The sequence below is a fragment of the Erinaceus europaeus genome, chromosome 11, assembly GCF_950295315.1.
Source record: "Erinaceus europaeus chromosome 11, mEriEur2.1, whole genome shotgun sequence".
Lineage (NCBI taxonomy): Eukaryota > Metazoa > Chordata > Mammalia > Eulipotyphla > Erinaceidae > Erinaceus > Erinaceus europaeus.
In genome coordinates, this window is record NC_080172.1 from 38,431,301 (window position 1) to 38,456,657 (window position 25,357).

Consider the following 25,357-nt stretch of genomic DNA (forward strand, 5'->3'; position numbering starts at 1 on the left):
CAACAATAAAAAGACAACAAGGGCAACAAAAGGAAAATAAATGAAATAACAAAAATAAAAAAAACTAATACAACAAGTGTGTTAATAAGTTACATAAAAAATAGGGGCGAAAATGGGCTGCTGAATCAACAAAATGGTAATAACTACTAAAGAAAATTGCAAGGCAAAGAAGGGAGCAGATTCTAGAAAGACACGTTAGTACAAAATGTGAACAATGGGCCCGACTGGTTCAAAGGCGATATGTCAGAGTTGACTGAATGCTTTTTTTTTAACAGTAGTTTTTTAAAAATTAATTTATTTTCCCTTTTGTTGCCCTTTTTTATTGTTGTTATAGTTATTGTTGTTGTTATTGATGTCATCATTGTTAGGACAGAGAGAAATGGAGAGAGGAGGGGAAGACAGAGAGGGGGAGAGAAAGATAGACACCTGCAGACCTGCTTCACTGACTGTGAAGCGACTCCCCTGCAGGTGGGGAGCTGGGGCCTTGAACCAGGATCCCTGTGCTGGTCCTTGTGCTTCTTGCCAAGTGCGCTTAACCCGCTGTGCTACCACCAGACTCCCTTTTTTTTTTAATGCTTATTTTTTAATTGTGAACCTGAGTGTCATAGTAAGTGGCCATTATTCTGAAGGTAAATGTTGTGGTATCTAGTTTTGCCTGCTACTCTGGAAATTGCAATCTCCCTTGGGATTCTGCCCCTCCTACCCAATTTTCCTCAGCTCCTGTCCTTGGTGTATGCTTAGTTTATAAGCTCCACAACTACCCTGAAGTAACTGTTTCAGGTATGAGAACATGAGAACAGAATCCAAACTAGATAAATGTAACTTAAATGCAAGGACACTGTGGTCATGAAAAAAAACGTGTGTGTGCGTGTGTGCAGGGGGCCGTGGGGGTGGGTGGAGGGAGATTCTGCCAGAGAACAGGCTGAAGCAGGGTTGAGAAGCACAGATGAACCTACCTTTTGAGCTCTTAAGCCTATCCAATTCTGCTTGGGTAAGCCAATTTGAGTTAGGTTTAAGTATCTGCAGTGAAAGGTTATCACTAAACAAACATAAATGATTTGAAAGAATTCTCTAGAAAGTCCTCTGGGTCGGAAATAGTATGAACTGAAAGTTTCAATCAGAGGTAACATAAACATACTGCATATTTGCTTATTTCAATATATATAATGCATATTAGGGATCTTTCATTTGCTTTCATGAGAATTTGAAGAGGCCCACATCAATAAATTATTGACTAGCATTCACGTTTTGTGCACTATATGAACAAAAGCATTAAAAATAGAATGATAAACTATTATTTAAGATCCCAGTTCCTTTTAATACACAGATCACTGAAGGATATCACAGTAGAGAAGAGAAAAATTAAAGGGACTAATTTGGAAAATATAAAAAGTAGGCACAAAAAAAATGAATGTGTGGTCTGGGAGGTAGCACAGTGGGTAAAGTGTTGGGCTCTTAAGCAAGAGATTCCAAGTTCAAGCCCAGGCAATTCATGTACCTCTGATATTTTAGTTCATTCTCTCCTCCTCTCAGAAATAAAGACAAAAACAACAAAAAAATGAGTATGTGTGATTTAATCCATAGGGTGCTGTAAGTTTACCTGTCTTCCTCCCTGCCCCCCAACATCCTCTGCCAGGAATAGAGTGCCTCCTCATTCCTACAATTCTCCCATTACAAGCTGAGGTTCTCAGCCTGGCATGATTTCTTCTCCCTTGACTTGGCTACTTCCCTCTCACCAACTCCATCCACTTCTGCATCTTTTCCTAATCCCACCCCGTTGTCTAGAAAACACGACATCATGGAGAATACTGCCCCACCTGCCAGACCTGTGCAGCTGAGTCCTTAGCAATCCAGTTGAGGTCATCATCATTTATGTCCCCATTTAAGTGTCAATGGGCTTCTTGTCCAGAATTGAAGGGCCAACCAATTCTGTCCTAATCTAATATGCTGCTGCCATCCTCATTCTTATCATTAATTCTTTTTTATTTTTACCAGAGCACTGCTCAACTCTGGCTTATGGTAATTCTGGGGATTGAAGCTGGGATCTTTGGTGCCTTGGGCATAAAAGGCTTTTTGCATAACCACTGTGCTATCTCCATCATGAATTCTAAAACTTAACTAAACAAAGGATCAAAACTATAACCTCTGCTCTGAAGTCCCTGAATCCTTCCATCATCTTGAAGAGCTTGGTTTATTTCCTATTCCACCTTGAAAATAGTAGATATTAAATATTTTCAGATAAATGAGATTATGTATCCTGAAAGTCTTAAAAGTCTAATGCATCATACATATAGTCTCATCTGTGGAGACTTACTCTTTAACAGTCATCTCCCCCTCCCCGCTATATATATATATATATATATATATATTTTTTTTTTTTTTTTGCAGATGATGCCAACCATAGAGCGCTGAATGCGAGGTCTGTCCTCAGCAGCAAAAATGTGTTTATACCATCATACAACCCTGACATACGTGTCACTGCCTCAACTTGAGAGACTGACACTGAGGCCAGAAAGTCTGTTCTCAGAGGGCCAGTCTCTGACCTTGACCAACAGCCTCTGCTGGGGCGCTAAGACGCAAACAGGGGCACTTCTCAGTCTGAAAAGAAGCTGTGTCCACTACATTATGTTGCCTTTGTAAGTCCCAAAGTATCAGCATTTGGGAAACAGGCAGAAATGTCTGGGCACTGCAATGATCTACTGCAGTTGGGGATTTGAAAAGGACCCCATGATAAACACACTCTTCCAGCTGTACTTCAGGGTCTCCTCTGTGTGAACTTTTAAGTGTTACATGAAATGCCTGGGGATATCATTATAGAATTCTTAGGTTCTGAAATAAATAATAATAAAAAAACAACTTTTTGGGAAGGTTAACTTAAAAACCAGTTTTCTGCTGAAATCTGCTATTCACAGTCTTCCTGACCGGCGGCTCCATTCCCTGGGACACCTGGGTCGTTAATCCCAACAAGCACATTTCTCCCCTAGCATCAATCACTCGCTTTCTACTGGCTTCCTTCTATATGCCTCGGGTTATCTGAAACTATACATCCAATGGAAACAAACTAGCAACTTTAAAACCTTTTTCCAGGAGACAATATTTGTTTCCACTTTGCTTTTTTTTTTTTTAATAAAATGCAAACGCTACATAATTAAATAATGACACATGGTCAAGTAATGCTAAGGGTTTGACAGTGCCTCAGAGTATCTGACAATTCAGAGAAACAAAAAAAAAAAAAGGATGGAAATCTGACCAGAGCAGGACATAACCAGAGTCTCCATTCATTCTGTCTGCTGATGGGTGCTGCAGAGTCGGGGTAGCAGATCCAGGCGGGGACAAGGCGAGGCGAGTGTGTGGCCAGCGCCTTCAGACCCAGCGTGTGTGTGTGAACCCGATCCCCTTCTCAGCCCCCACACCTGCAAGTCCGCCTTCGGAACGCTGGGACCCCGACCCCTGGCCCCTCAGACCCTGCTTCAGACCGGCCCTCACATCCACAGAGCCAGCCTCCAGAATGACTGGCCCGCGCCCCCGGCCCGATCGGGTACCTGCTCGGACCGAGGCCCGCCTGGACTCTGGCGCTTGCAAGACCCCGGGGGCCCTCCGCTAGCCCCCGCAGCGCCACGCCTCGGGTGGTGGTATTCAAGCTGCTTCTTCTCTGCCACCCGCGGCTGCCCCGCACCCCCGAGCTGCAGCGGTGGAGGCAGCTGATGAGCAGCCCCGGGGGCCAGGGCCCATCTCCGTGGCCGCGGCCTCTGCTCTCATGACAACCAGGCACTGAGCCCGGTCCTCCGCGCGTGCGCGATCACGTCCTGGCGCTATGCGCTTACGTACAAGGCTGGACAACGTTCCTGGACATTCTGGGTAGTGTAGTTTTCAGGCGGCAGGGCGTACACCAAGAGGGCCTACACCACTAAGTTCTCTGAAGCTTCTGGGTAATGTAGTTTCCGGGGCTCTGCGCCTGCGCACAAGGCCAGCATTCACTGGCTCTTCTGGTTAATGAAGTTTCCTCTACTTTTGTCCGGTGAACTGAGGCCACACTGCGCGTCTTGCCTGTGTGGGCACTCTGTGAACATGTGTGCGGTGTTTCAGAAGCCCAAGGCGTTTAAGCTACGAGCCCTGGACGGCCATCAGAGGTTCGGGGTGGCGGGCAAGAGTCCCGAGGAAGTGCTGCGGAAGGGCTGCCGCCTCTTGCAGGTGCCGGGCGGGTGCACTGTGCTGTCCTGCAGGTCCGGGTCCCTGCAGGGCTCTGCTTCCCGCGCTTAAGCCCTGGGCTCGGCGGGAACCTCAGGCGTCGCGGCCAGACTGCTCCCGGGAACTGGGGTGCCCAGGCCATTGCTGGCGGTGGGATTGAGCAACTGGCTGGTTCCTGGGGCTGGCCCTGCAGAGCTGCCCGTTCGGGTGTGACGTGGTGAACTACCCTTGTCTCCTCTGCTCCATTCTCAGAGGCAAGTCCCCTGGACACAGCCACTTGGTTGCCTCGGGACTCAGTTTCTCTTCTGTAAAGTGAAGCCTTTTCTGTGGTGGTCTTCAGTCCGTTGTAGATATCGTATTAGAGCTTCCCGCCCAGCGCTGGGGTGGGAAGGTGGTGGTTGTGGTGGTGGGTAGGGATGCAGAAAAGTTCATAAAATGGATCCGTGTGGAGCAGGACCGTTCCTGCTTCCCTAGACGGGCAGGGAGCCATTTTCAGTATAATGTTCTGGATTCACTAGCATTCAACACAGAGAAATAGTTCTGCGGGTGTGTGCTGACTTCTGTACCCCTGCGGAAGGGGATGTGATCCCTGCCCAATGGCTGCTGCCCCAGTCAACTCTTAAAATGCCTCTGTGACGAACCCCACAAAGCAAGCGGCAGCCACTTGGTATATATGTATGTAGTCTTTCCCCATTTTTAATTTGTGACTAATAATGGCTTACAAGATTTTTTTTAAAGATTGCAGTGTATATTCCACGCCACACTCACACCACTGGGTATATTTTTTAGGCGACTTTGCACAATATAGAACCACTAAGGAGGGCTGCCTTGGTTTGTTTCCTTGATCCTTTGGACAAACACTGCTCCTTGTGGTTCAGGCTGAAACATTCAAACTGTATCCCCAACTGGTTTTTTAGACCCAAGTCTGTATTGCATTTATTCTTGCTATATGGGATACTGCCTAGTCACAAATCATTTAATAAACCCAATTAAGTTAAAGGCCAACTTATTCCTGTTTTGTATGAGGACTATGGTGTGGTTGGGAAGCCCTGAGTAGCTGCTGGCCTGACCTCCATTGAATAAGCCTGCTCTCCCTCCTCCCTCAGCTGCCTGAGTCTGGCTCCCACCTGTGCCTCTATGAAGATGGGTCTGAGCTGACTGGAGACAACTTCTGCAAGGCCCCTGACAACTCAATGCTCTTACTTCTCACTGCGGGCCAAACCTGGCAGGGCTGTAAGTGGGGAGACCCGGGGATGGGTGAGGAAGCTGGTTATGCAGGTACTGGAGTGTGGTAGGGACCAGCTCTAAGAGAGGACACTTCCTTTTTTTTTAATTTTATTTATTTCTTTATTGGGGAATTAATGTTTTACATTCAACAGTAAATACAAGAGTTTGTACATGCATAACATTCCCAACTTTCCCATTTAACAATACAACCCCCACTATATCATTTATCATCCTTCATGGACCTGTATTCTCCCCACCCACCTACCCACCCCAGAGTCTTTTATTTGGGTGCACTTGGTGAGGACACTTCCCTTTGTACTGAGCTCTAAAGGAATTGAAGTACTGAGCCCCTGGAGTTGAAGTAGCTTAGATGACAAGGCCACAGACCACTTGCTCAGGTGTCCAGTGTTTCAGATGATTGTTCCATGTGTGTTTTATTCTTTTATTCTCCTTCTCCTTTTTTTTTTTTTTTTTTTACCTCCAGGGTTATTGCTGGGGCTCGGCGCCTGCATTAAGAATCCACTGCTCGGGGAGCCGGGCAGTAGCGCAGCAGGTTAAGCTCAGGTGGCGCAAAGCGCAAGGACCGGTGTAAGGATCCGGGTTCCAGCCCCCGGCTCCCCACCTGCAGGGGAGTCGCTTCACAGGCGGTGAAGCAGGTCTGCATGTGTCTGTCTTTCTCTCCCCCCTCTGTCTTCCCCTCCTCTCTCCATTTCTCTCTGTCCTATCCAATAACAACCACATCAATAACAACAACAATAATAACTACAACAACAATAAAAAAAAGACAACAAGGGCAACAAAAGGGAAAATAAATAAATAAAATTTAAAAAAAAAAAAAAAAAAAAAGAATCCACTGCTCGGGAGTCAGGCTGTAGCACAGCAGGTTAAGTGCACGTGGTTCAAAGCACAAGGACCAGCATAAGGATCCTGGTTCAAGCCCCGGGTCCCCACCTGCAGGGGAGTTGCTTCACAGGTGGTGAAGCAGGTCTGCAGGTGTCTATCTTTCACTCCCCCTCTGTCTTCCCCTCCTCTCTCCATTTCTCTCTGTCCTATCCAACAACAATGACATCAATAACAACAATAATAACTACAACAACAGTAAAACAACAAGGGCAACAAAAGGGAATAAATAAATATTAAAAAAAAAAAAAAAAGAATCCACTGCTCCTAGAGACCATTTTCCCCGTTTTTTTTTTTTTTTTTGTTCTCCTAGTTGTTGCCCTTGCTTTTGTTGTTGGGTCGAACAGGGAGAAATTGAAAGAGGAGGGGGGAAGAGAGTGGAGAGAAAGACACCTGCAGACCTGCTTCATCGCTTGTGAAACTACCCCCTGCAGGTGGGAAGCCGGGGCTTGAACCTGGATCTTTACGCAGATTCTTGTGCTTAGTGCCCGCTTAATCCACTGTGCTATGTTTTCTTCTTCTATGGTTCTTTGAACTTCATGTTCATTAGAGGTGTGCAGAATCTCCTGAGATGGAGGGAGGGGTTTGGGAGTTGGGGCTGTGTTTTTAGGGTGAGACAGAGCTGTAGGCCGTGCTATGCCCTCCTGTATACTGTACTTTTTGTTCTTTTAAGCTGGCAGTACAGATGGCTTTCTGAGTGGCTAGGTGTGGCTCTTCTTGCTTGGTGTCTTGTTTTCTGTTGATGTTTGGGACATGCTGTCCTTAGGGTACCTACAGTGGGTTGGGGTAGGAGGAGCTGCCTGGTTAGCGGTAGCTTTTCAGAGGCAGTTCCCCTCCCATCCCCCCCCCCCCCCACACACATACACACTAGAGTTTTTGCTGGGCTTGGTGCCAGTACTATGAATCCATAGTTTCCAGTAGCCATTTTTTCCATTTTTTTTTTCTTTCAAATTGGATAGGACAGAGAGAAATGGAAAAGGTGTGTGTGTGTGTAGAAAGATAGACACCGGTGCATGTAGGGATGGGAGTTGCTGCCCTCGGAGTCTGATGTTTCTCCCTCTCTCCGTTCAGCACCACCTGAGACCAGGCCTCACCGCGGTGCGGCCATCACATTAAAGTCTCATCTCGGGAAAAAAAAAAAAAAAAAAAAAAAAAGAAAGATAGACACCTACTGACCAGCTTCACCACTCATGAAGCATCTTCCCTGAAGGCAGGGAGCAGAGGCTCAAAATCCAGGTTGCTATGTTTAGCCCAGCTCTGGAGGCAGCTTTTTTTTTTTTGATACTTTAATATGTAATGTTACATGCAGTGAGCCAAACACAACTACATTTTTTTTTCTTTTTAAATTTATGAGAGAGCGAGAAAGAGATAAGGAGGAGAGAGAACCAAAACATCATTCTGGCACATATGATACTGGAAATTGAACTTGGGATCTTGTGTTTGAGTGTCCAATGCTTTATCTACTATGACACCTCCCATTTCCTCAGAGGCAGCTCTTTCGGGGGGTGTGTGTTGATGAGCCATTGGATGACAAGTCCTTACTGATGCAATGGGCCAACAGTGTGTGTGCTGGGGTTCAGTGCCTACACCACGAATCCACTGCTCCTGGAGGCTATTTTTTTCTTCCCTTTTGCTGCCCTTGTTGTTTTATTGTTGTTGTTGTTATTATTATTGTCATTGATAATGTTGTTGTTGGACAGGACAGAGAGAAATAGAGAGAGGAGAGGAAGACAGAGGGGGAGAGAAAGATAGATACCAGTAGACCTGCTTCACCGCCTGTGAAGCGACTCCCCTGCAGGCAGGGAGCCAGGGGCTCGAACTGGGATCCTTACTCCCGGTCGCTTTGCGTCATGTGTACTTAACCCACTGCACTACTGCCCGACCCCTAAGAGACTGGTTTTAACAGCAGACTGATGAGGTGGAAGCCAGGAGACATTCTCCTTGATTTTTCTCCTTCTTCCTTTGTCTTAGGGAGCTTTTAGTAGGAGAGAAAAAGGGGAAAAGAAGAAAGTTAAGAGATGTGAGGTCTCGGAGTCTCATTTAGTTTGTTCAGACTGTCTTACGCCTTGAAGTCATTTTTCTTTCTGATTTTTTTTTTTTAAATGAGGGATTAATGCTTTACAGTCGACAGTAAATACAGTAGTTTATACATGCATAACATTTCCCAGTTTTCCATATAACAATACAACCCCCACTGGGTCCTCTGCCATCATGTTCCAGGACCTGAACCCTCCCCCCACCCACCTCAGAGTCTTTTAACAAAATTCACCAAAATTCCAAGTTCTGCTTAGAGTTTTCTCTTCTGATTTTGTTTTTCAACTTCTGCCGGTGAGTGAGATCATCTCATATTCATCCTTCTGTTTCTTTTTTTTTTTTTCTGTTTGATCTAAATTTATTTTTAATCACATAAAGTCCAATTTGGAAAATTGATGCATTGATGCATGAGATGCATGAGATTTTCTGAGTCATCAGAAGTCCATTAAACGATTGTGAATGCATTGAGAGGGAAGAAATCTGTCTTGTCATGGCTGCTATTTTACAACCAAAGGAAAAATTATTGCTTTCCTAGGTTTAAAATGAATAAGCCAGAAAATCTATAAAAATAAACAGGGGTGTATAATATAATGGTTATGCAAAGAGACTCTCATGCTTGAGTCTTCGAAGTCCCAGGTTCAACCCCCTTCAGCATCATAAACCAGGGCTGAACAGTATTCTGTTAAAAAAAAAAAAATGCAATCAGGGGCCAAGTGGTGGCACATCTGGTTAAGTGTACACATTACAGTGCAGAAGGACCCAGGCTCAAACCCCTGGTCCCCGTTTGCAGGGGGAAAGCTTCACAAGTGGTGAAGCAGGGCTATAGGTGTCTCTCTGTTTTTCTACCTCCTTACCTCCCCTCCCCTCTCAATTTCTCTGTCTCTATCCAATAATAAATAAATAAAATAAAAAGATTTTTTAAAAACATGCAATTAAATTTTGTCACAATATCAAAATACATTTGATAGATCTGTCTCAGAGGAAGAAATTAGGGGCAGGGAAGTTGTCACTGTAGTTTATTGTGTTACTTTTCCTTTTTTTTAATTATTGGGGAATTAATGTTTTACATTCGACAGTAAATACAATAGTTTGTACATGCATAACATTTCTCAGTTTTCTGCATAACAATACAACCCCCACTAGGTCCTCTGTCATCCTTTTTGGACCTGTACTCCCCTCCCCCCCCAGAGTCTTTTACTTTGGTGTAATATACCAACTGCAGTTCAGGTTCTACTTGTGTTTTCTGATCTTGTTTTTCAACTTCTGCCTTAGAGTGAGATCATCCCATATTCATTCTTCTGTTTTTGACTTATTTCACTTAACATGAATTTTTCAAGGTCCATTCAAGATCAGCTGAAAACAGAGAAATCACTATTTTTAATAGCTGAGTAGTATTCCATTGTGTATATATACCACAACTTACTCAACCACTCATCTGTTGTTGGACACCTGGGCTGCTTCCAGGTTTTGGCTATTACAAACTCTGCTGCTGTGAACATAGGTATACACAAATCTTTTTTGTCATATTTCATCTTGATGGCTAGATGGTGATGTAGTTCGGGGATCCTGGATAAACTGGACAAGGGTCTTATGGCCATTTAGAAAACATCTTTAGGAGCAACAGTAAAAATAATTCTGAGAAAGATTGTAAATTCTGATTTGGTTATTTATTTTTTTAATTCTGTTTTCCCCCTTTTGTTGCCTTTGATGTTTTATTGTTGTAATTATTATTGTTGTTATTGATGTTGTCTTTGGATAGGACAAAGAGAAATTGAGAGAGGAGAGGAAGACAGAGAGGGAGAGAGAACCTGCAGACCTGCTTCACCACCTGTAAAGCAACTCCCCTACAGGTGGGGAGCCGGGGCCTCGAACCGGGATCCTTGTGCTGGTCCTTGTGCTTCATGCGTGGGCTTCGCGCCATTGCGCTTAACCTGCTGCACAGTTTAATTTTAAATTAAATTTAATTTAATTTAAAATTTTCCTGACCCCCAAATTCTTATTTGGTACAGGGCTGCAGCTCAACATTCTTCAAAAACCCCAGAACAATAGGAATATTAATTAATTAATTACCAGAGCATTTCTCAGCTCTGGCTTGTGGTGGTGGTGGTGGGGATTGAACCTGGGACATTGGAGCCCCAGTCACGAGAGTATCTTTGCATGACTTATACTATCACCCCACCTTTTTTTTTTTTTTTTTTTTTGCCTCCAGGGTTATTGCTGGGGCTTGGTGAATCCACTGCTCCAGGAGGCCATTTTTTTTTTACCCTTTGTTGCCCTTGTTGTTTTTATCATTGTTGTGGTTATTATTGTTGTTGATGCTGTCATTGTTGTTGGATAGGACAGAGAGAAATTGAGAGAGGAGAGGAGACAGGGGGAGAGAAAGATAGACACCTGCAGACCTGCTTCACTACTTGTGAAGCGATTCCCTTACTGGTGGGGAGCTGGGAGCTCGAACTGGGATCCTTATGCCAGTTCTTGCGCTTCGCAGCACGTGCACTTAACCCACTGTGTTACCGCCTGACTCCTCTTTTTTTTTTTTTTTTTTTTTTTTTTTAATAGAGACAGACACTGAATAAAAGTGCTAGAGACCACAGCACCAAAGCTTTCTTTGATGCTCTGGAGGCTGGGCTTAAATCTGAGTTATTGCACATGGTGAAGCAACACATTATCTAAATGAGCTTGTACACCCACCTAAAACATTAATCTTTGGTGTGCCTGCTGGGTGGTTTCAGTGGTGCACCCATACAATAGAATTTCATTTGACCATACAGCGCAGTGAAGTATTGAACCTGGGACTTTGGAGCCTTAGGCATGAGATTCTCTTTGTATAACCCATTATGCTATCTACCCACACTCTGCAGTGAAAAATTTACTTACACACACTGCAATGTATCCAGCCCTTGTAAACATCAAGCAAAATTAAAACAAAAAAAAAGGCCCTTGTGAAAAAAACACCCAGAAAACTGTATGTTTCCCTTTGTATGAAGTGACTGGGAGTGGGCTTGGAGGAAAGGAAGTTGACAGGTGAAGGATGAATTTCTTTTTGAGGTAAATAGCCTAAAATTGAATGTGTAACTCTGAATATGCAAAAGCCCTATAGTTGTACATTTTAAATGAATTTAAAAGAAGGAAAATCAAGTATCAATAGAGTTGTTATAAAAAGAAGAAAGTGCCAAGCCATACCCAGAGGACTGGACCACTTAGCTAGGACGTCCTCCCCTCCCCACCTCCTATCCCTACCTCCCATCTGTGTGGGTTCCTTTGCTGAGATATGTGGGGGACTGTTTTGGTTTCAGCCCTTCTGGCAGTTGAGCAGTGCTGTGTCACTGTGGTCTAATTTGCATGTCCCTAATGGCTGGTGATGTTGACCATCCTTTTATGGGTCATTGGCCATCTGCTTCTCTTGGTTAGTGAAATGTCTCTTCACATCTTCTGCCCACTAATTGGATTTTTAAAAAAATATTCTACTTTGCAAATTACTCTTCTAATATATTCTGGATTTGAGTCTTGTTAAATGTTTTTTTGCAAATAATTTTTTTTTGAATTTTCTTTTTTTTTTTTCCTATTCTGTAGCTTACATTTTCATTCTTTAAACAGGGTCATCGGTGGAGCTAAAGTTTTAAATGTTGATGAAACTCAATTTGTCCATTTTTTTCTTTTGTGTCTGTGCTTTGGATGTTAAGTTTTGAGTTTTTCACCAAGTCTTAGGTTCTGGAGATTTTTTTTTTTCTCTCCCATATTTTTCTGCTTTGCTTGGTGTGATTGCATGACTTTTTATTTTCAGCCTGTGAATAGGGTGAATTGTATTGGTTTGTTGTTTATTTTTTATTTACTTCTAATATTACACAACCTTTTATTCACTGAATAACCCTGCTGGACCACATTCTAATTCTAGGTGTATTTCTGAATTCCATTGGCTGAAATTTTGTAAAGATTCTTGGCCAACTTGGTATGAGGTGCTTGCAGGAGGGCTCACCAAGTCAAGATGTGCAGGGAAAGGCCCCTGAAGAGAGTAATAACGTGATTTGAAGAGAGAATTAAGTTTTGAGGACAGGACCAAAGAATTGGTGATTCAGTGTGCAGAAGAGGTCCAAAAACAGGGTGGTAGCTTATAGGTGGGCATTTTCCCTGAACATTAGCTTATCTTGCATCATCTGTTGTCACATCACCCAGAGATGTGACACAGAGCCAGAGGATAGGCTGGTTGGTGCCAGGCAAGTACTAGACCCAGGCATCTATGTGTCTGGGTGTTTACCTGTGATGATTCGGAGAAAGCCTCTTCCCACAGGGCACAGGGCCAGTGCTGTATCTGCTGAAGGAAGTGCCCCTAAGGAGGTTCCCCTTCCTGTTTGTTCTCTTCTGCTGGCAGATGTGAGTGACATTAGCCGCTTCCTCAGCGTGTTTCACAAACCAAATGCTGAGCTAATCCAAGCGGCCCGGCAGCTGCTGTCGGGTGAGAAAGCCCCTTTGCGGCAGAGGCTCCTGGCTGACCTGCTGCACAACGTCAGCGAGAACATTGCTGCTGAGACCAGGACCCAGGATCCTCCATGGTTCGAAGGTATGGCAGGGATTACAACCTGGGTAGGCCCACAAGCATTTTATTTTTATTTTATGTTTTATTTATTTATTGTACACAGAGAAATTGAGCAAAGAGAGATAGAGAGGAAGAGAGAGAGACCTGTAGCACTGCTTCATCAAGCATGAAGCTTCCCCCTGCATGTGGAGGCTGAGGGCTTGAACATGGGTCCTTGTGTCTTATATAAAATGTGGTACTCAATAAGGATTTTATTTCATTTCCTAGGAGGGCCTCCCTCAAAGTGTGTCTGCCTGATCTGTCTTCTCTGCTAGCAATGTGCCAGGCCTAGGCAGCCCTGAGACTGGTCTTTTTGTTTTTATTATTATTATTTTTGTAAAATTAAAAAAAATTATTTCCTTTTGTTGCCCTTGTTTATTGTTGTTGTTATTGATGTCGTCGTTGTTGGATAGGTCAGAGGGAAATGGAGAGAGGAGGGGAAGACAGAGAGGTGGAGAGAAAGACAGATACCTGCAGATCTGCTTCACCGCCTGTGAAGCAACTCCTCTGCAGGTGGGGAGCTGGGACCTCCAACTGGGATCCTAACGCTGGTCCTTGTGCTTTTCGCCGGGTGCACTTAACCCGCTGTGCTACCACCTGACTCCCTATTTTTCCCTTTTGTTGCCCTTGTTGTTTATCATTGTTGTTGTTATTATTGTTATTGCTGTCGTTGTTGTTGGATAGGACAGAGAGAAATGGAGAGAGGAGGGGTAGACAGAGGGGCAGAGAAAGATAGACACCTGCAGACCTGCTTCACCGCCTGTGAAGCGACTCCCCTGCAGGTGGGGAGCCGGGAACTTGAACCGGGATCCTTACGCCGGTCCTTGCGCTTTGCACCACATGAGCTTAACCCACTGCTACTGCCTGACTCCTGTTTTTATTATTTTTAATTATGATAAAGAATACACGCGTAAGCTTTATGATCCACTTTGAAGCAAACAGGTCAGTTGTACAATCATTCCCAAATGGCAACTGTCCCAGCTAAACACTCATGCCTAACCCCTTGACCCCTACTGTCTGCTTTCTTTTTATTTAAAAAATGTATTATTTTTATTAATCATCAATTAATTAAAGAGAACCAGAGCATCACTCTACATATGCAACTAGGGATCAAATTCAGGATCTCATGCTTGAGAGTCCAACATTTATTTGCTGTACCACCTCCCAGGCTACTAACAATTCCCTCCCTCCCTTTTTTTTTCCTTTTTCCCTGTCTTTCTTTCTCCCACCATCTGCTTTCTATCTCCATGAATCTAGGAACCTCTAGGGATCATGTAAGACTTTTAATTTTAATTTTTTAAAAAAAAATTTATTAATGAGAGTGAGAGTTGGAGAGAGAGAATTAAAATTTTGCTCTGGCATATATGGTGTCAAGGGACCTCATTCATGCTTGAGAATCCAACTCTCTGCTTTAGATTTTGGCGCCCGGAACAGGGACACATAAGCAGCAGATTTACAAGAAGACATCTTAGATAAGTACACACCTTTTGGGTATCTGCAATATTGTGTTAAGGCACTGTGATTTTTTTTTTCTTTCTTATTGTTTTCCTGAGGTCTCTCCACCATGGAAAATCTTTTCCAAATCCTGCATTCTTTTTCCAGTATACAATTTTTATATATCTGGGACATTTTTCTCGGGGCTTCACCTTATATCCTGTTTATCATCATAGCAGCTTTTAAGGGATATATAGGGCAACCTCTCAAAAGGCTTAAGGACCTAGAGGCTGAGGTCCAAGAGATAAAGGAAGTGATCATAGAACTTAACCAGCACCTTAAAAACAAGAAGAAGCAAAGGCCTGTCGTGATCTTGACCCACCCTAATTCCTCTGCATCTTGCCCTGAGGCCCCTATTTTGGCATCTTGCCCTGAGGCCCCTATTTTGGCAGACACGTGTCCGAATTCTCCTTTGGACTCCACAGCCACTTCTTCGGCCACCCCCATTTTGGCAGACACATGTCCGGAACCTCCTGCTGCCTCTACGGCTGCTTCTTCGCCCACCCCTGTTTTTACAGACACATGTCCGAATTCTCCTGTAGCCTCCAAAACCACTTCTTCGGCCACTTGTCCAGAAGCTCCCACTTCGGTGACTCCTCCTACCGCTACACACTTATCAGAGCAAGTCCACACATTTCTGGTCAATGTTGCCCCCAATAGACAAAAACCTCAGGCCTGGTATCCATATTCCGCCACAGACCTGAAGGAACTACGCCAGGCTATCAAGGATGACGGTATTCATGCCCCATGGACCAGGTCCATTTTACAAGGCCTGCTTCAGAACCTTAATACCCCCCAAGGTTGGAGGGATGTGACTCGTGCTACGCTCCCAGGCCCCCTCTTCCTGCAATGGGAGGCATTCTTTTGCGACGAATGTTTACAACAATCGCGGAAAAATATTCAAAATCAGCCAGAGGGTAATTTTGATGCATTGTTTGGAACAGGCCAATTAGAAACAGGGATTCAACAGGCGGAAGCCAAGTTTCGGGGTATTTTGATCAAGTATGCCTGTGTGCATTAAAAGCATGGGAGCGATTAACACCACCCATGGGAGCAGCCTCAGCCCCCATTCTCTCCCTGCAACAAGAACCTGATGAATCCCTCGCTAAATTCATTGCCAGGGTCCAGTCGAGTTTGGAAAGGAAGATTTATAATCCTGACGCTTGTTTTCTCCTCCTGCGATCCATAGTCTGGGATGGAATGCTTCCGCATTTTCGACAGGCCTGTATCACTCTTAAAAATGAACACCCAGATACTTGGATTCTAGCTACACAGGATCTCAGATCAAGCTCTTTTCAAGGACCTATGTTACAGGCCTATGCAGCTACCTTGCATAAGCAAAAAGGGGCTTGCTTTCAGTGCGGTCGCCAAGGGCATTGGCGTAACCAATGTCCAGAAAATAGACCGCGACCCCGCCTCCAGTCAGGGCGACCCCACCTCCAGTCAGGGCAACCCTGCCTCCAGACAGGGAACCAGAGACCACGAATGCCTTGTCCCAGATGCCAGAAAGGATTTCACTGGAGGAGAGATTGTTAGTCAAGGTTCCATAGGAATGGCATGCCTCTGCCAAATGTAAACAGGGATTTAAACTAGGTGTGGGGCTTCCCTTAGCCCCGCCCCCAAGAGGGAATGAAGCAGGTCGCCCGCTTGGTGCTGTGCCCTTCTTCCACAAACAGAAGCCTAGCTTGGGACCCAATCCATCGCTACACCCACCACACCAAGTAACAATAACAGAGGGTGAGCAGAAGGAGGAACCCGCTGTATGTGGGAACTTCCAGCATAGAAATAACTGGCTGGAGCAAGAGAACAGCTCGAATTCGGAGCCTGAGATTTTATGGACCACCCCTGTTTTAGAAAGGGGTCACCCAACTATGACAGTAAAGATTGGTAATATTCCTTTTAAGTGTTTGATTGACACGGGAGCAGATAAGACAATATTAAGACAAGCAGAGGTTCCCCAGAGTTGGGAACTCCTCCCAGGACCACGCTTACATGGTGTTGGAGGATTGACTCAGGCATTCCGCACACGAGATTCCCTTGTGTGGGAAGATCCAGAAGGGACTACCGGACGCTTTCAACCTTTAATAGCTGATATAAGCACCAATTTATTGGGAAGAGACTTGCTGGAATCTTTAGATGTAGTGATATCCTCAGACACCTCTGCAGGACACCACACTCACTCCTGTGAGAGTGCTAGACCCAACCAGCACCCCCAATACTAACTGCCACTGTTCGTAACAGAACTCCCCGCTTAGATTGGCTTTCTAATGAGCCTGTCTGGGTGGAACAGTGGCCTTTGCCTAGGGAGAAGCTAGAAATTTTAAAAGAACTCGTCCAAGAGCAGTTATCTTTGGGACACATTCGTCATTCTCGGAGCCCATGGAATACTCGTCTTTGTGATTAAAAAGCGCTCAGGAAAATGGCGCCTCCTCCAAGATCTTCGTGCAGTTAATAAAACCATGCAGGTTTGGGGCTCCCCCCAAAGGGGTTTGCCTCTTGCTTCCGCAATTCCCACAGGAATTCCAATCATAGCTATTGATATACAGGATTGTTTTTTCTCTATTCCCTTACACCCACAAGATTGTAAACGTTTTGCTTTCTCTGTTCCTTCTATTAATAATGCCAGCCCTGCCAATAGATTTGAATGGGTGGTACTGCGCCAGGGCATGGCTAATAGTCCTACTATTTGTCAAGAGGTTTTTAAATCTGCCCTTTTTCCATATATTCATAAGGGCCTTAAGGTTTTTCATTATATGGATGTGTTAATATGGGGAGAATTAGATACAGATCTCTCCGCCCTACGTGATTTTCTAATCCCTGCCTTAAAGAGAAGTGGACTTAATGTAGCTCCTGAGAAGATACAGCTAATCCCTCCAGTATCTTTCTTAGACTCAGAGATTTCCCTAACGCAGATTTGTCCTTTAAAACCTTGTGTTACTTTTCCTTCTAATCTCACTCTTGCTTCTTTACAAAGTTTTCTTGGAAATTTGAATTGGCTTAGGCAGTATCTTTATCTGCCTACGAGCTTCCTGCAACCACTGTTCGATCTGTTAAAAGGAAACAAACAGCCCTCCTCAAAGCGTATGTTAACCCCCGAAGCCTCCCTGGCACTGGAAAAAGTTAACCAGGCTCTCCAGGACATGCACCTCGTTCGGTTCTCCCCCTCCTCTCCAGTAAATCTTCTAATCTTTAACTCCACCCCCACGGTAGTGGGGGCATTGTGGCAGAAACATGGCGTTCTCGAATGGCTTCATACGCCAGTAGGCGGAGCTCCAAGACTCCTTACCGAGATTGATGCCTTAGCATTTATGGTTCGCCAAGGAAGAAACAGATTGGTTCAAATCTTAGGAAGGGAACCAGATTCAATCATTCTTCCCTTTTCTCTCACAGATACAGAATGGCTCATACGCCACCATTCTCGTTTTGCCATAAGTTTAATGGGTTTTCCAGGACAATTAGATAATCATTTTCCCTTTAATAATTTGATAGCTTCTTTACCTCTGTTGCCTCTACTAGTACCTAAACTTTTCTCTCGAGATCCCATACCCTCTGCTCCTACAGTGTTCACTGATGGTGGAAAAAAGGGAGCTGCTGCCCTTATATATTATCCAGACCAGCAATACCCCAAACCTCTCTTTACTGAACTTCCTGATAATTCCCCTCAGTACAAAGAACTTTATGCTGTTTTCCTTGCATTAAAAGCTGTACCAGAATCCTTCAACCTTTTTTCTGACAGTGTGTATACTGTTAACTTACTTCCATGGCTTGCTTGATCTTATGTAAGAATTGATGACAACCCACTTTCTTCTCTTTTAGTTCAAATTGCCTCTATGCTCTGTTCTCGAACCCATCCACTGTATGTTCAGCACCTACGTTCCCACAGCCCTCTTCCTGGTCCCCTGTCTGAAGGGAATGCTGCAGCTGACCGCCTTGCCTCCACAGGAATTCTCCTAGCCTCTGTCTCTAATCCTGCTGACTTTCATTCCCTAACCCATGTTAATCTTAAAGGTCTTCGAGCTCGATTTCCTGATATTCCTCTGCCACAGTTAAAACGTATTCTTGCTACATGTTCCTTCTGTGCAGGTCTAATCAAAACACCTGCTATTCAGACTGTGGGGGTTAATCCTCGAGGTTTAAAAGCCAACGCTCTTTGGCAAATTGATGTTACCCACATACCTAACTTTGGCAAACAAAAATATGTGTTCGTCTCAATTGATACCTTCTCTAAGTTTATGTGGGCTACAGCTCAGACTGGAGAAAACTCAAAAAAGCTTATAAGCCATATGCTCTCCTGTTTTGTTGTAATGGGCTTACTTCTTCAACGTAAAACGGATAATGGACCTGCTTTTACCAGCAAACAATTTAAAGATTTTTGTTCCCTCTGGAACATTACTCATACTACAGGCATTCCGTATAATCCACAGGGACAAGGCATTGTTGAGAGGGCCCATCAAACTCTTAAGCCTCAATTAAATAAAGAAAAAGGGGAAATGTACCCCCCTAATATCCAGCTGGCAAAAGCCTTAACTACATTAAATCTCTTTAATATTTACAAAAACTCAGACCAACCTCCTATAATTCTTCATTGGCAAACACCACCCACCCTCCCAGCTATTAAAGTCAAATGGAAAGACCCACTTGATAAAATTTGGATAGGACCTGACCCCCTGTTGACTATGGGGAGGTGTTTCGCATGTATTTTTCCACAAAATTACTCCAAGCCTGTTTGGGTTCCTGCCCGCCATGTCCGGCAATACCCACATGATGGCGCTGATATCCCTGAAGAACAAGAAACACTGCAAGAAGACTGGCTGCAAGAGGACTGGCTACAGGATGCACCCCAGGATCCATAATACAGCATGGCAGAATCAAAAAAAAAAATCTGATTCACAGAACTCTTCCCCCCCCCCAAATGAATGTCTTATGCTATGACTGGCCAGTTGTGTTATGTGAGTGAGTGAGTGAGTGAAAAAAAAAAATTGAGTGAGTTGAGTGACCAAAATTTTTGTATGACCCATTGTGCTCAGAGTACTCTGAAAGTTAACTGACTTTATATAAAACGGCTGGACGCAGCCATGGTTTCTGGAGACATCCAGAAACAATCCAAAAATTATTCATTTCCCCTTTTGATTTCTTTTTTAAGTCTTGATATCAATATGAAATGTTTAGTCTTAAACTGTGTGAGTAAAGATGGTTCAACTATGACAGTAGATCTAAATTCACATTTGAAATGATATGTCTTATTTACAAGTTTTTCTTCTCCTGTGTGTTATAAACTATATGTTTAATATGCGTGTTTCAAGTTTGGTAAACATTAACTTAACAGTTAAATTGTAACTTCGAAGCTACCTTTTTACGAGAAGAGGTAATATCAATTCATTTAAGTAACTGAGTGTTTAAGATAAACCTCTAAATATTCAATGTGACAATTCATCATCTCCTAAGTTAAAATACAAATCCTCTATACAGGACATTTTTGGAGGGCCCCCAAAAATGTCCTGTAAGCTATCTTGTGGAAATTAATCCACAACAAATTTGGCATCAATCCGATATTGTACATGTACCAAAAAAAAAAAAAATGTCACTAAAATGTGTTAACTCTAGTAACCTGAGTTTGCTTAAAAACCCAATGTAAAAATAGTTAAGAATCAATATATGTGACTTAAATTCGGTATGAAAATTTTGCTATATAAAGACTGCTACATGAGGTCACATAAGATGACCTTTACACGAAACTATAAAGATACCTAAACCAATTATAATCATTGAGTTATCAATTGTAGTAAACTTCTAATTTGTTACAAAGTTTTTTTCATAAGTAATTGACTACAGCTATGACAAGCCTTCGCATAAAGAAGCATCTGCTCATATAGAATCCCCAGAAATCCATCTTGGACCCCTGACCTCTGACATCACCCACAATTACAGCCATCCCCCGAAACCCACGATGAGACCTGACACGATCTGGAGAACCTGATTCACAGACTCCAAAGGACAAGACTTTCCTACTGCCTTTCTCTCAACCATCGGTGTCTGCTCTTCCTGCTTCTGTTTCGCCCACCATGTTTTGGCGGTTCCAGGTCACTCTCTACAGAGAAGAAAAGTTCCAGTGGCCGTCCTCCTCCATCAGGATAGATGTGTGGCATTTATTTCCTGGCCGTTGACATTGGACTGATGCTTCTATAGAACTTGCTGGACACTCCTTTTATACTGCTGGACTTCTTGAAGAATGACTGTAGCAGTTCATAGAACTTTCCGCCAGCTTACTCGGGATTTTGCAATGCCAGATCACCCCTCTAGCCCCTTGGCTTATCAGGCCCCCACTCCTCCACCCATCAGGCTCACTCTGTCTCTTGCTACTCTTACTTATCCCTCCCTGTCTTGTGCTAGTTCTTTTTGAAGACACTTACACGCTATCATTCTGCTTTCTTCCCAACAGGTTTCTGTTCACCCCTACACTGCTATTCCCCTGACAGAGATGAAGCCTTTTACAGACATTGACCCAGTTATATATGGCCATTAAGTAAGAGGAAGATGTTGGGGAATTGTGAGGATATGGTTGAGCTTGGAAGGGCTTGAGCCTGAGGGGTGTGTCAATCCTGTTAGTCTCTCTCTCCACGGAGAGGTTGAGCAAGGAGGGACAGTAGAACCCCAAAAAAGGTGTGCCTCTTATCAGTCTCCCTGCCTCACAAAGTGTCCCACACTCCTGATACTATGGCAAATAGTTAAAAAGAAAGGGGGAGATGTTGGGTAGTATGCCACCTCCCCCTGGCTTCTGCTTAACCATATGCCTATATAGGGGTTTACTGATCCAAAGCTTTGGTCTATTTACATAAATCACTTACATTTACATAAAGCACTCCCTCCAGGGCATCGGTGGTTCAGTGATAGGATTCTCGCCTGTTCCGCCCCCTCATCACACTCTGATTTTCACCAGTCACTTTTCTCTCCACCCTCTCTATATCACATCCTGTTTCCACCCTACTTGGAGAGTATAAAAACAGCTGCTCTTCTGATTAAAGACACTTGGAAATTGCTTTCCGGCTCCGAGAGTTCCAGAGTGTATCTCCTGCGGAAGTTAGTGCGGCATGAGTTCCTGATCCCTCTCCCACACAGCAGTCTAGATCGGCTCCAGTTGAGTTCTCTCCAAGCCAGAGAGCACTAGCTCGGGAAGAAGTACCCTCAGGCTATCCTGGCAAGATTTTATGTTTTTTTTTTTTTGCCTCCAGGATTATTGCTGGGGCTCAGTGCCTGCACTATGAATCCACTGCTCCTGGAGGGTACTTTTCCCCCTTTTGTTTCCCTTATTGTTCATCATTGTTATTATTGCCATTGTTGTTGGATAGGACAGAGCGAAATCAAGAGAGGAGGGGAAGACAGAGAGGGGGAGAGAAAGACACCTGCAGAACTGCTTCACTGCCTGTGAAGCGACCTCCCTGTTGGGGAGCCCGGGTCTAAATCAGGATCCTTACACCAGTCCTTGTACCTTTACGCCATGTGCACTTAACCCACTGCATTACTGCCTGACCCCCAGATTTTATGTATTTATTAATGAGAGAGATAGGAGGAGAGAAAGAAAGAACCAGAGCACCACTCTGGTAATGTGCTACCTAGGGTTGAACTCAAGACCTTGTGCTTTATCTACTTCACTACTTCCTGGACCACAAGAGAATCCAACTCTTTATTCACTGCACCACCTCCTGAGCCAGCCACACAGGATTTGTCCTTTAGTAACAGGCTAATTTAATTCAGCAGTGTCCTCAAATCCATCCATATTGCATTTATGTTGGAAACTGTTTCTTTAACAAACAACAAAAAAGACTTACTAATGAGAGAGAGAACCAGAGCATCATTCTGGCCTATATCATGCTGAGGATTGAATTTGAGATCTCACATATAAATCCTGTGTTCTTAGATGGGGATATCTCCTCAGTTGAGGAATTTGTCCCTTTACTTATTTTTATTTTGACTCTGACTTTTTCTTTTTTCATTTCCAATAGAGACAGAGAGGAGAGAGAGCACAGTTCTGTTCTACTCTTCATGAAGATGCCCTGCATGGTGCCCCTATGTGATGCCAGGGCTTCCAATCCAGGTTGTCAAGCATTGAAAAGTTTGTGCTCTGTTTGGTGAGCTCCTGGCCCCACATGTATTCTTTCTTTTAAGACATTAATACTCTATGTGTGGATGGTCCTCCTCTCACCTTTCCTCTCTTTTCTTTACATATTTTATTTTATAAGGGAGAGAGGGACCTATCAGTGTACTACTTTGGTATATGCAGGATTGGGGAGTGAACCTAGACCCTAATACACATAAGTACAGTGTTCAGTTCATTAAACTGCTTCCCTGGCTGGGGGACCATTTCCCCTCCCCTCCACTGGCTTCCCCCCCCCCTTTTTTTTTCCAGATTTGAATTTCTTTTTTATTTTTTTTATTTAAGAAAGTATTAACAAAACCATAGGGTAGGAGGGGTACAACACACAATTCCCACCACCCAATCTCCATATCCCACCCCCTCCCCTGATAGCTTTCCCATTCTCTATCCCTCTGAGAGCATGGACCCAGGGTCATTGTGGGTTGCAAAAAGTGGAAGGTCTGGCTTCTGTAATTGCTTCCCCGCTGAACATGGGCGTTGACTGGTCAGTCCATACTCCCAGTCTGCCTCTCTCTTTCCCTAGTAGGGTGGGTCTCTGGGGAAGCGGAGCTCCAGGACACATTGGTGGGGTCTTCAGTCTAGGGAAGCCTGGCTGGCATCCTGATGACATCTGGACCTGGTGACTGAAAGAGAGTTACCATATGAAGCCAAACAAATTGTTGAGCAATCATGGACCCAAAGCTTGGAATAGTGGAGAGGAAGTGTTAGGGGGATACTCACTGCAAACTCTAGTGTACTTCTGCTTTCAGGTATATATTTTGCAGTAGTTTACGGATACGTGTGAACATATTCTCTCTCTCACAGAAACTGGTGTATATCTAGGTTTTGGGACTTTGGTAGAAACTGAACCACCTGAGATGGAATTAGAGTATACTATGAAAGGAAAGGTCTCACCCGAGTAATGAAGCTCAAGGGTTGTCATTCCACACGTGAAGTCTCTGGACACAGTCTGAAGTGAAGCATGTTGAGGTGGCAATCGTGTTGTTTAGGTTGTGATAGGCAGATGCAATATTATTTGATATGGATTGGGAGAGGCATACGGGAAAGTAGGCCCTATCCAAGGGTTCCAGGACTGGGGGAAGTAGAAGCTCTATAGTGGAGATGTGAGGTTCCTGCTTTCTTAGGGTTCAAAAAGACAATCAATAGTTAATGTTATCATCACATTATTTGGTAATTGGGTTAACTTTGAAAGGGTTTTTTGTTAGGGTTTGCTGTACAGTACCCAGTATCTTGTATATAGCTGTGCTATTGGTTGTGTCTAATCTACTTGGTCTAGGCTTTTGAGAGAGTCTGCATATCAATTACACAGCCTATGTATTGAAAAAGATTCAGTTTGTATTTTGAAAAACTTCGAGACCTACAATTAATTTTCCTCCTCTCTTAGTAATTAACTACTGATTTATATGACTACATTTTGCTAGAAGTGTACATAAACACCATTCCCATCACCAAAAGACTGTGACCCATCCCTCCCACCCACTCCCACCCCCCACTGGCCCGGGAAGCTGCATGTCTACCCCTCACCACAGGGTTTTTGCTTTGGTGCCCTACTTACCATTTGGTCAGGTCCTGCTTTTAGTTTCCCTTTCAGATCTTCTTACTCAACTTCTGTTGATGAGTGGGATCATCCCATACTCATCTTTATCTTTCTGACTTAGCTCACTAAACATAATTCCTTTTAGCTCTGTCCAAGATGGGTCAGAGAAGGTGGGTTCATTGTTCTTGATAGCTGCATAGTATTCCATTGTGTATATATACCACAGCTTTCTCAGCCACTCATCTGTTGTTGGGCACCTGGGTTGCTTCCAGGTTTTAGCTATTATGAATTGTGCTGCTATGAACATAGGAGTACATACCTCTTTTTGTTGGGTGTTATGGAGTCCTTAGGGTACAACCCCAGGAGAGGAATTACTGGATCATATGGAAGGTCCATGTCTAGCCTTCTGAGAGTTTTCCAGACTGCTCTCCACAGAGGCTGTACCAATTTACATTGCCACCAGCAATGTAAAAGGGTTCCTCTGTCCCCACAACCTCTCCAGCATTTGTTGCTGCTGTCCTTTTTGATGTATGCCATTCTTACAGGAGTGAGGTGGTATCTTAGTGTTGTCTTAATTTGCATTTCTCTGACAATCAGTGACCTAGAGCAGTTTTTCATATGTTTGTTAGCCTTTTGGATCTCCTCTGTAGTGAATGTTTTGTTCATATCCTCTGCCCATTTTTGGATGGGGTCATTTGTTTTTTTGGTGCTAAGTTTGCTGAGCTCTTTATATATTTTGGTGATTAGTTTCTTGTCTGATGTATGGCATGTGAAGATCTTCTCCCATTCTGTGAGGGGTCTCTGTGTTAGTTTAATAGTTTCTTTGGATGTGCAGAAGCTTTTCAATTTGATGTAGTCCCATTGGTTTGTTTTTGCCTTAGTCTTCCTTGCAATTGGGTTTGATTCATCAAAGATGTCCTTGAGGTGTAGGTGGGAAAGTGTTTTACCAGTGTTTTCCTCTAAGTATTTGATTGTTTCTGGTCTGACATCTAGGTCTTTGATCCATTTGGAGTTGATTTTTGTTTCTGGTGAGATAAAGTGATTCAATTTCATTCTTCTGCATGTTACAACCCAGTTTTCCCAGCACCATTTATTGAAGAGGGCCTCCTTTTTCCATTTAATTGTTTGGGCTCCCTTATCAAAGATTAGATGTCCATAGGTGTGGGGGTTTAGGTCTGGGCTTTCAATTCTGTTCCACTGGTCTGTGTACCTATTTTTGTTCCAGTACCATGCTGTTTTGATGATGATGGCT

The 25,357-nt window shown here is 43.8% G+C and overlaps 2 protein-coding genes across 10 annotated transcripts in view; one reads left to right on the forward strand and one right to left on the reverse strand.

Moving 5' to 3' along the window:
• Positions 1 to 3,800, reverse strand: part of CEP104 (centrosomal protein 104) — a 44,946-nt gene extending 41,146 nt beyond the window's left edge. For 3 of the 5 annotated variants that reach the window (XR_009552492.1, XM_060201299.1, XM_060201298.1), the window contains exon 1: positions 3,543 to 3,799. The gene's annotated coding sequence lies outside the window, so the exon portion shown is untranslated. Of the gene's footprint in view, positions 1 to 3,542 lie in introns of all 5 variants that reach the window. The other 2 variants (XM_060201300.1, XM_060201303.1) reach the window with 1 other exon arrangement.
• Positions 3,801 to 3,973: 173 nt separating this feature from the next.
• Positions 3,974 to 25,357, forward strand: part of DFFB (DNA fragmentation factor subunit beta) — a 38,146-nt gene continuing 16,762 nt past the window's right edge. For 4 of the 5 annotated variants that reach the window (XR_009552493.1, XM_007527243.3, XM_060201307.1 and 1 more), the window contains exons 1-3: positions 3,974 to 4,191; positions 5,295 to 5,421; positions 12,719 to 12,907. Coding sequence is in view for 4 of the 5 variants with exons in the window: in XM_007527243.3 (XP_007527305.2) it covers positions 3,994 to 4,191; positions 5,295 to 5,421; positions 12,719 to 12,907 (514 nt within the window). In the remaining variant the exon portion in view is untranslated. Of the gene's footprint in view, positions 4,443 to 5,294; positions 5,422 to 12,718; positions 12,908 to 25,357 lie in introns of all 5 variants that reach the window. The other variant, XM_060201308.1, reaches the window with a different exon arrangement.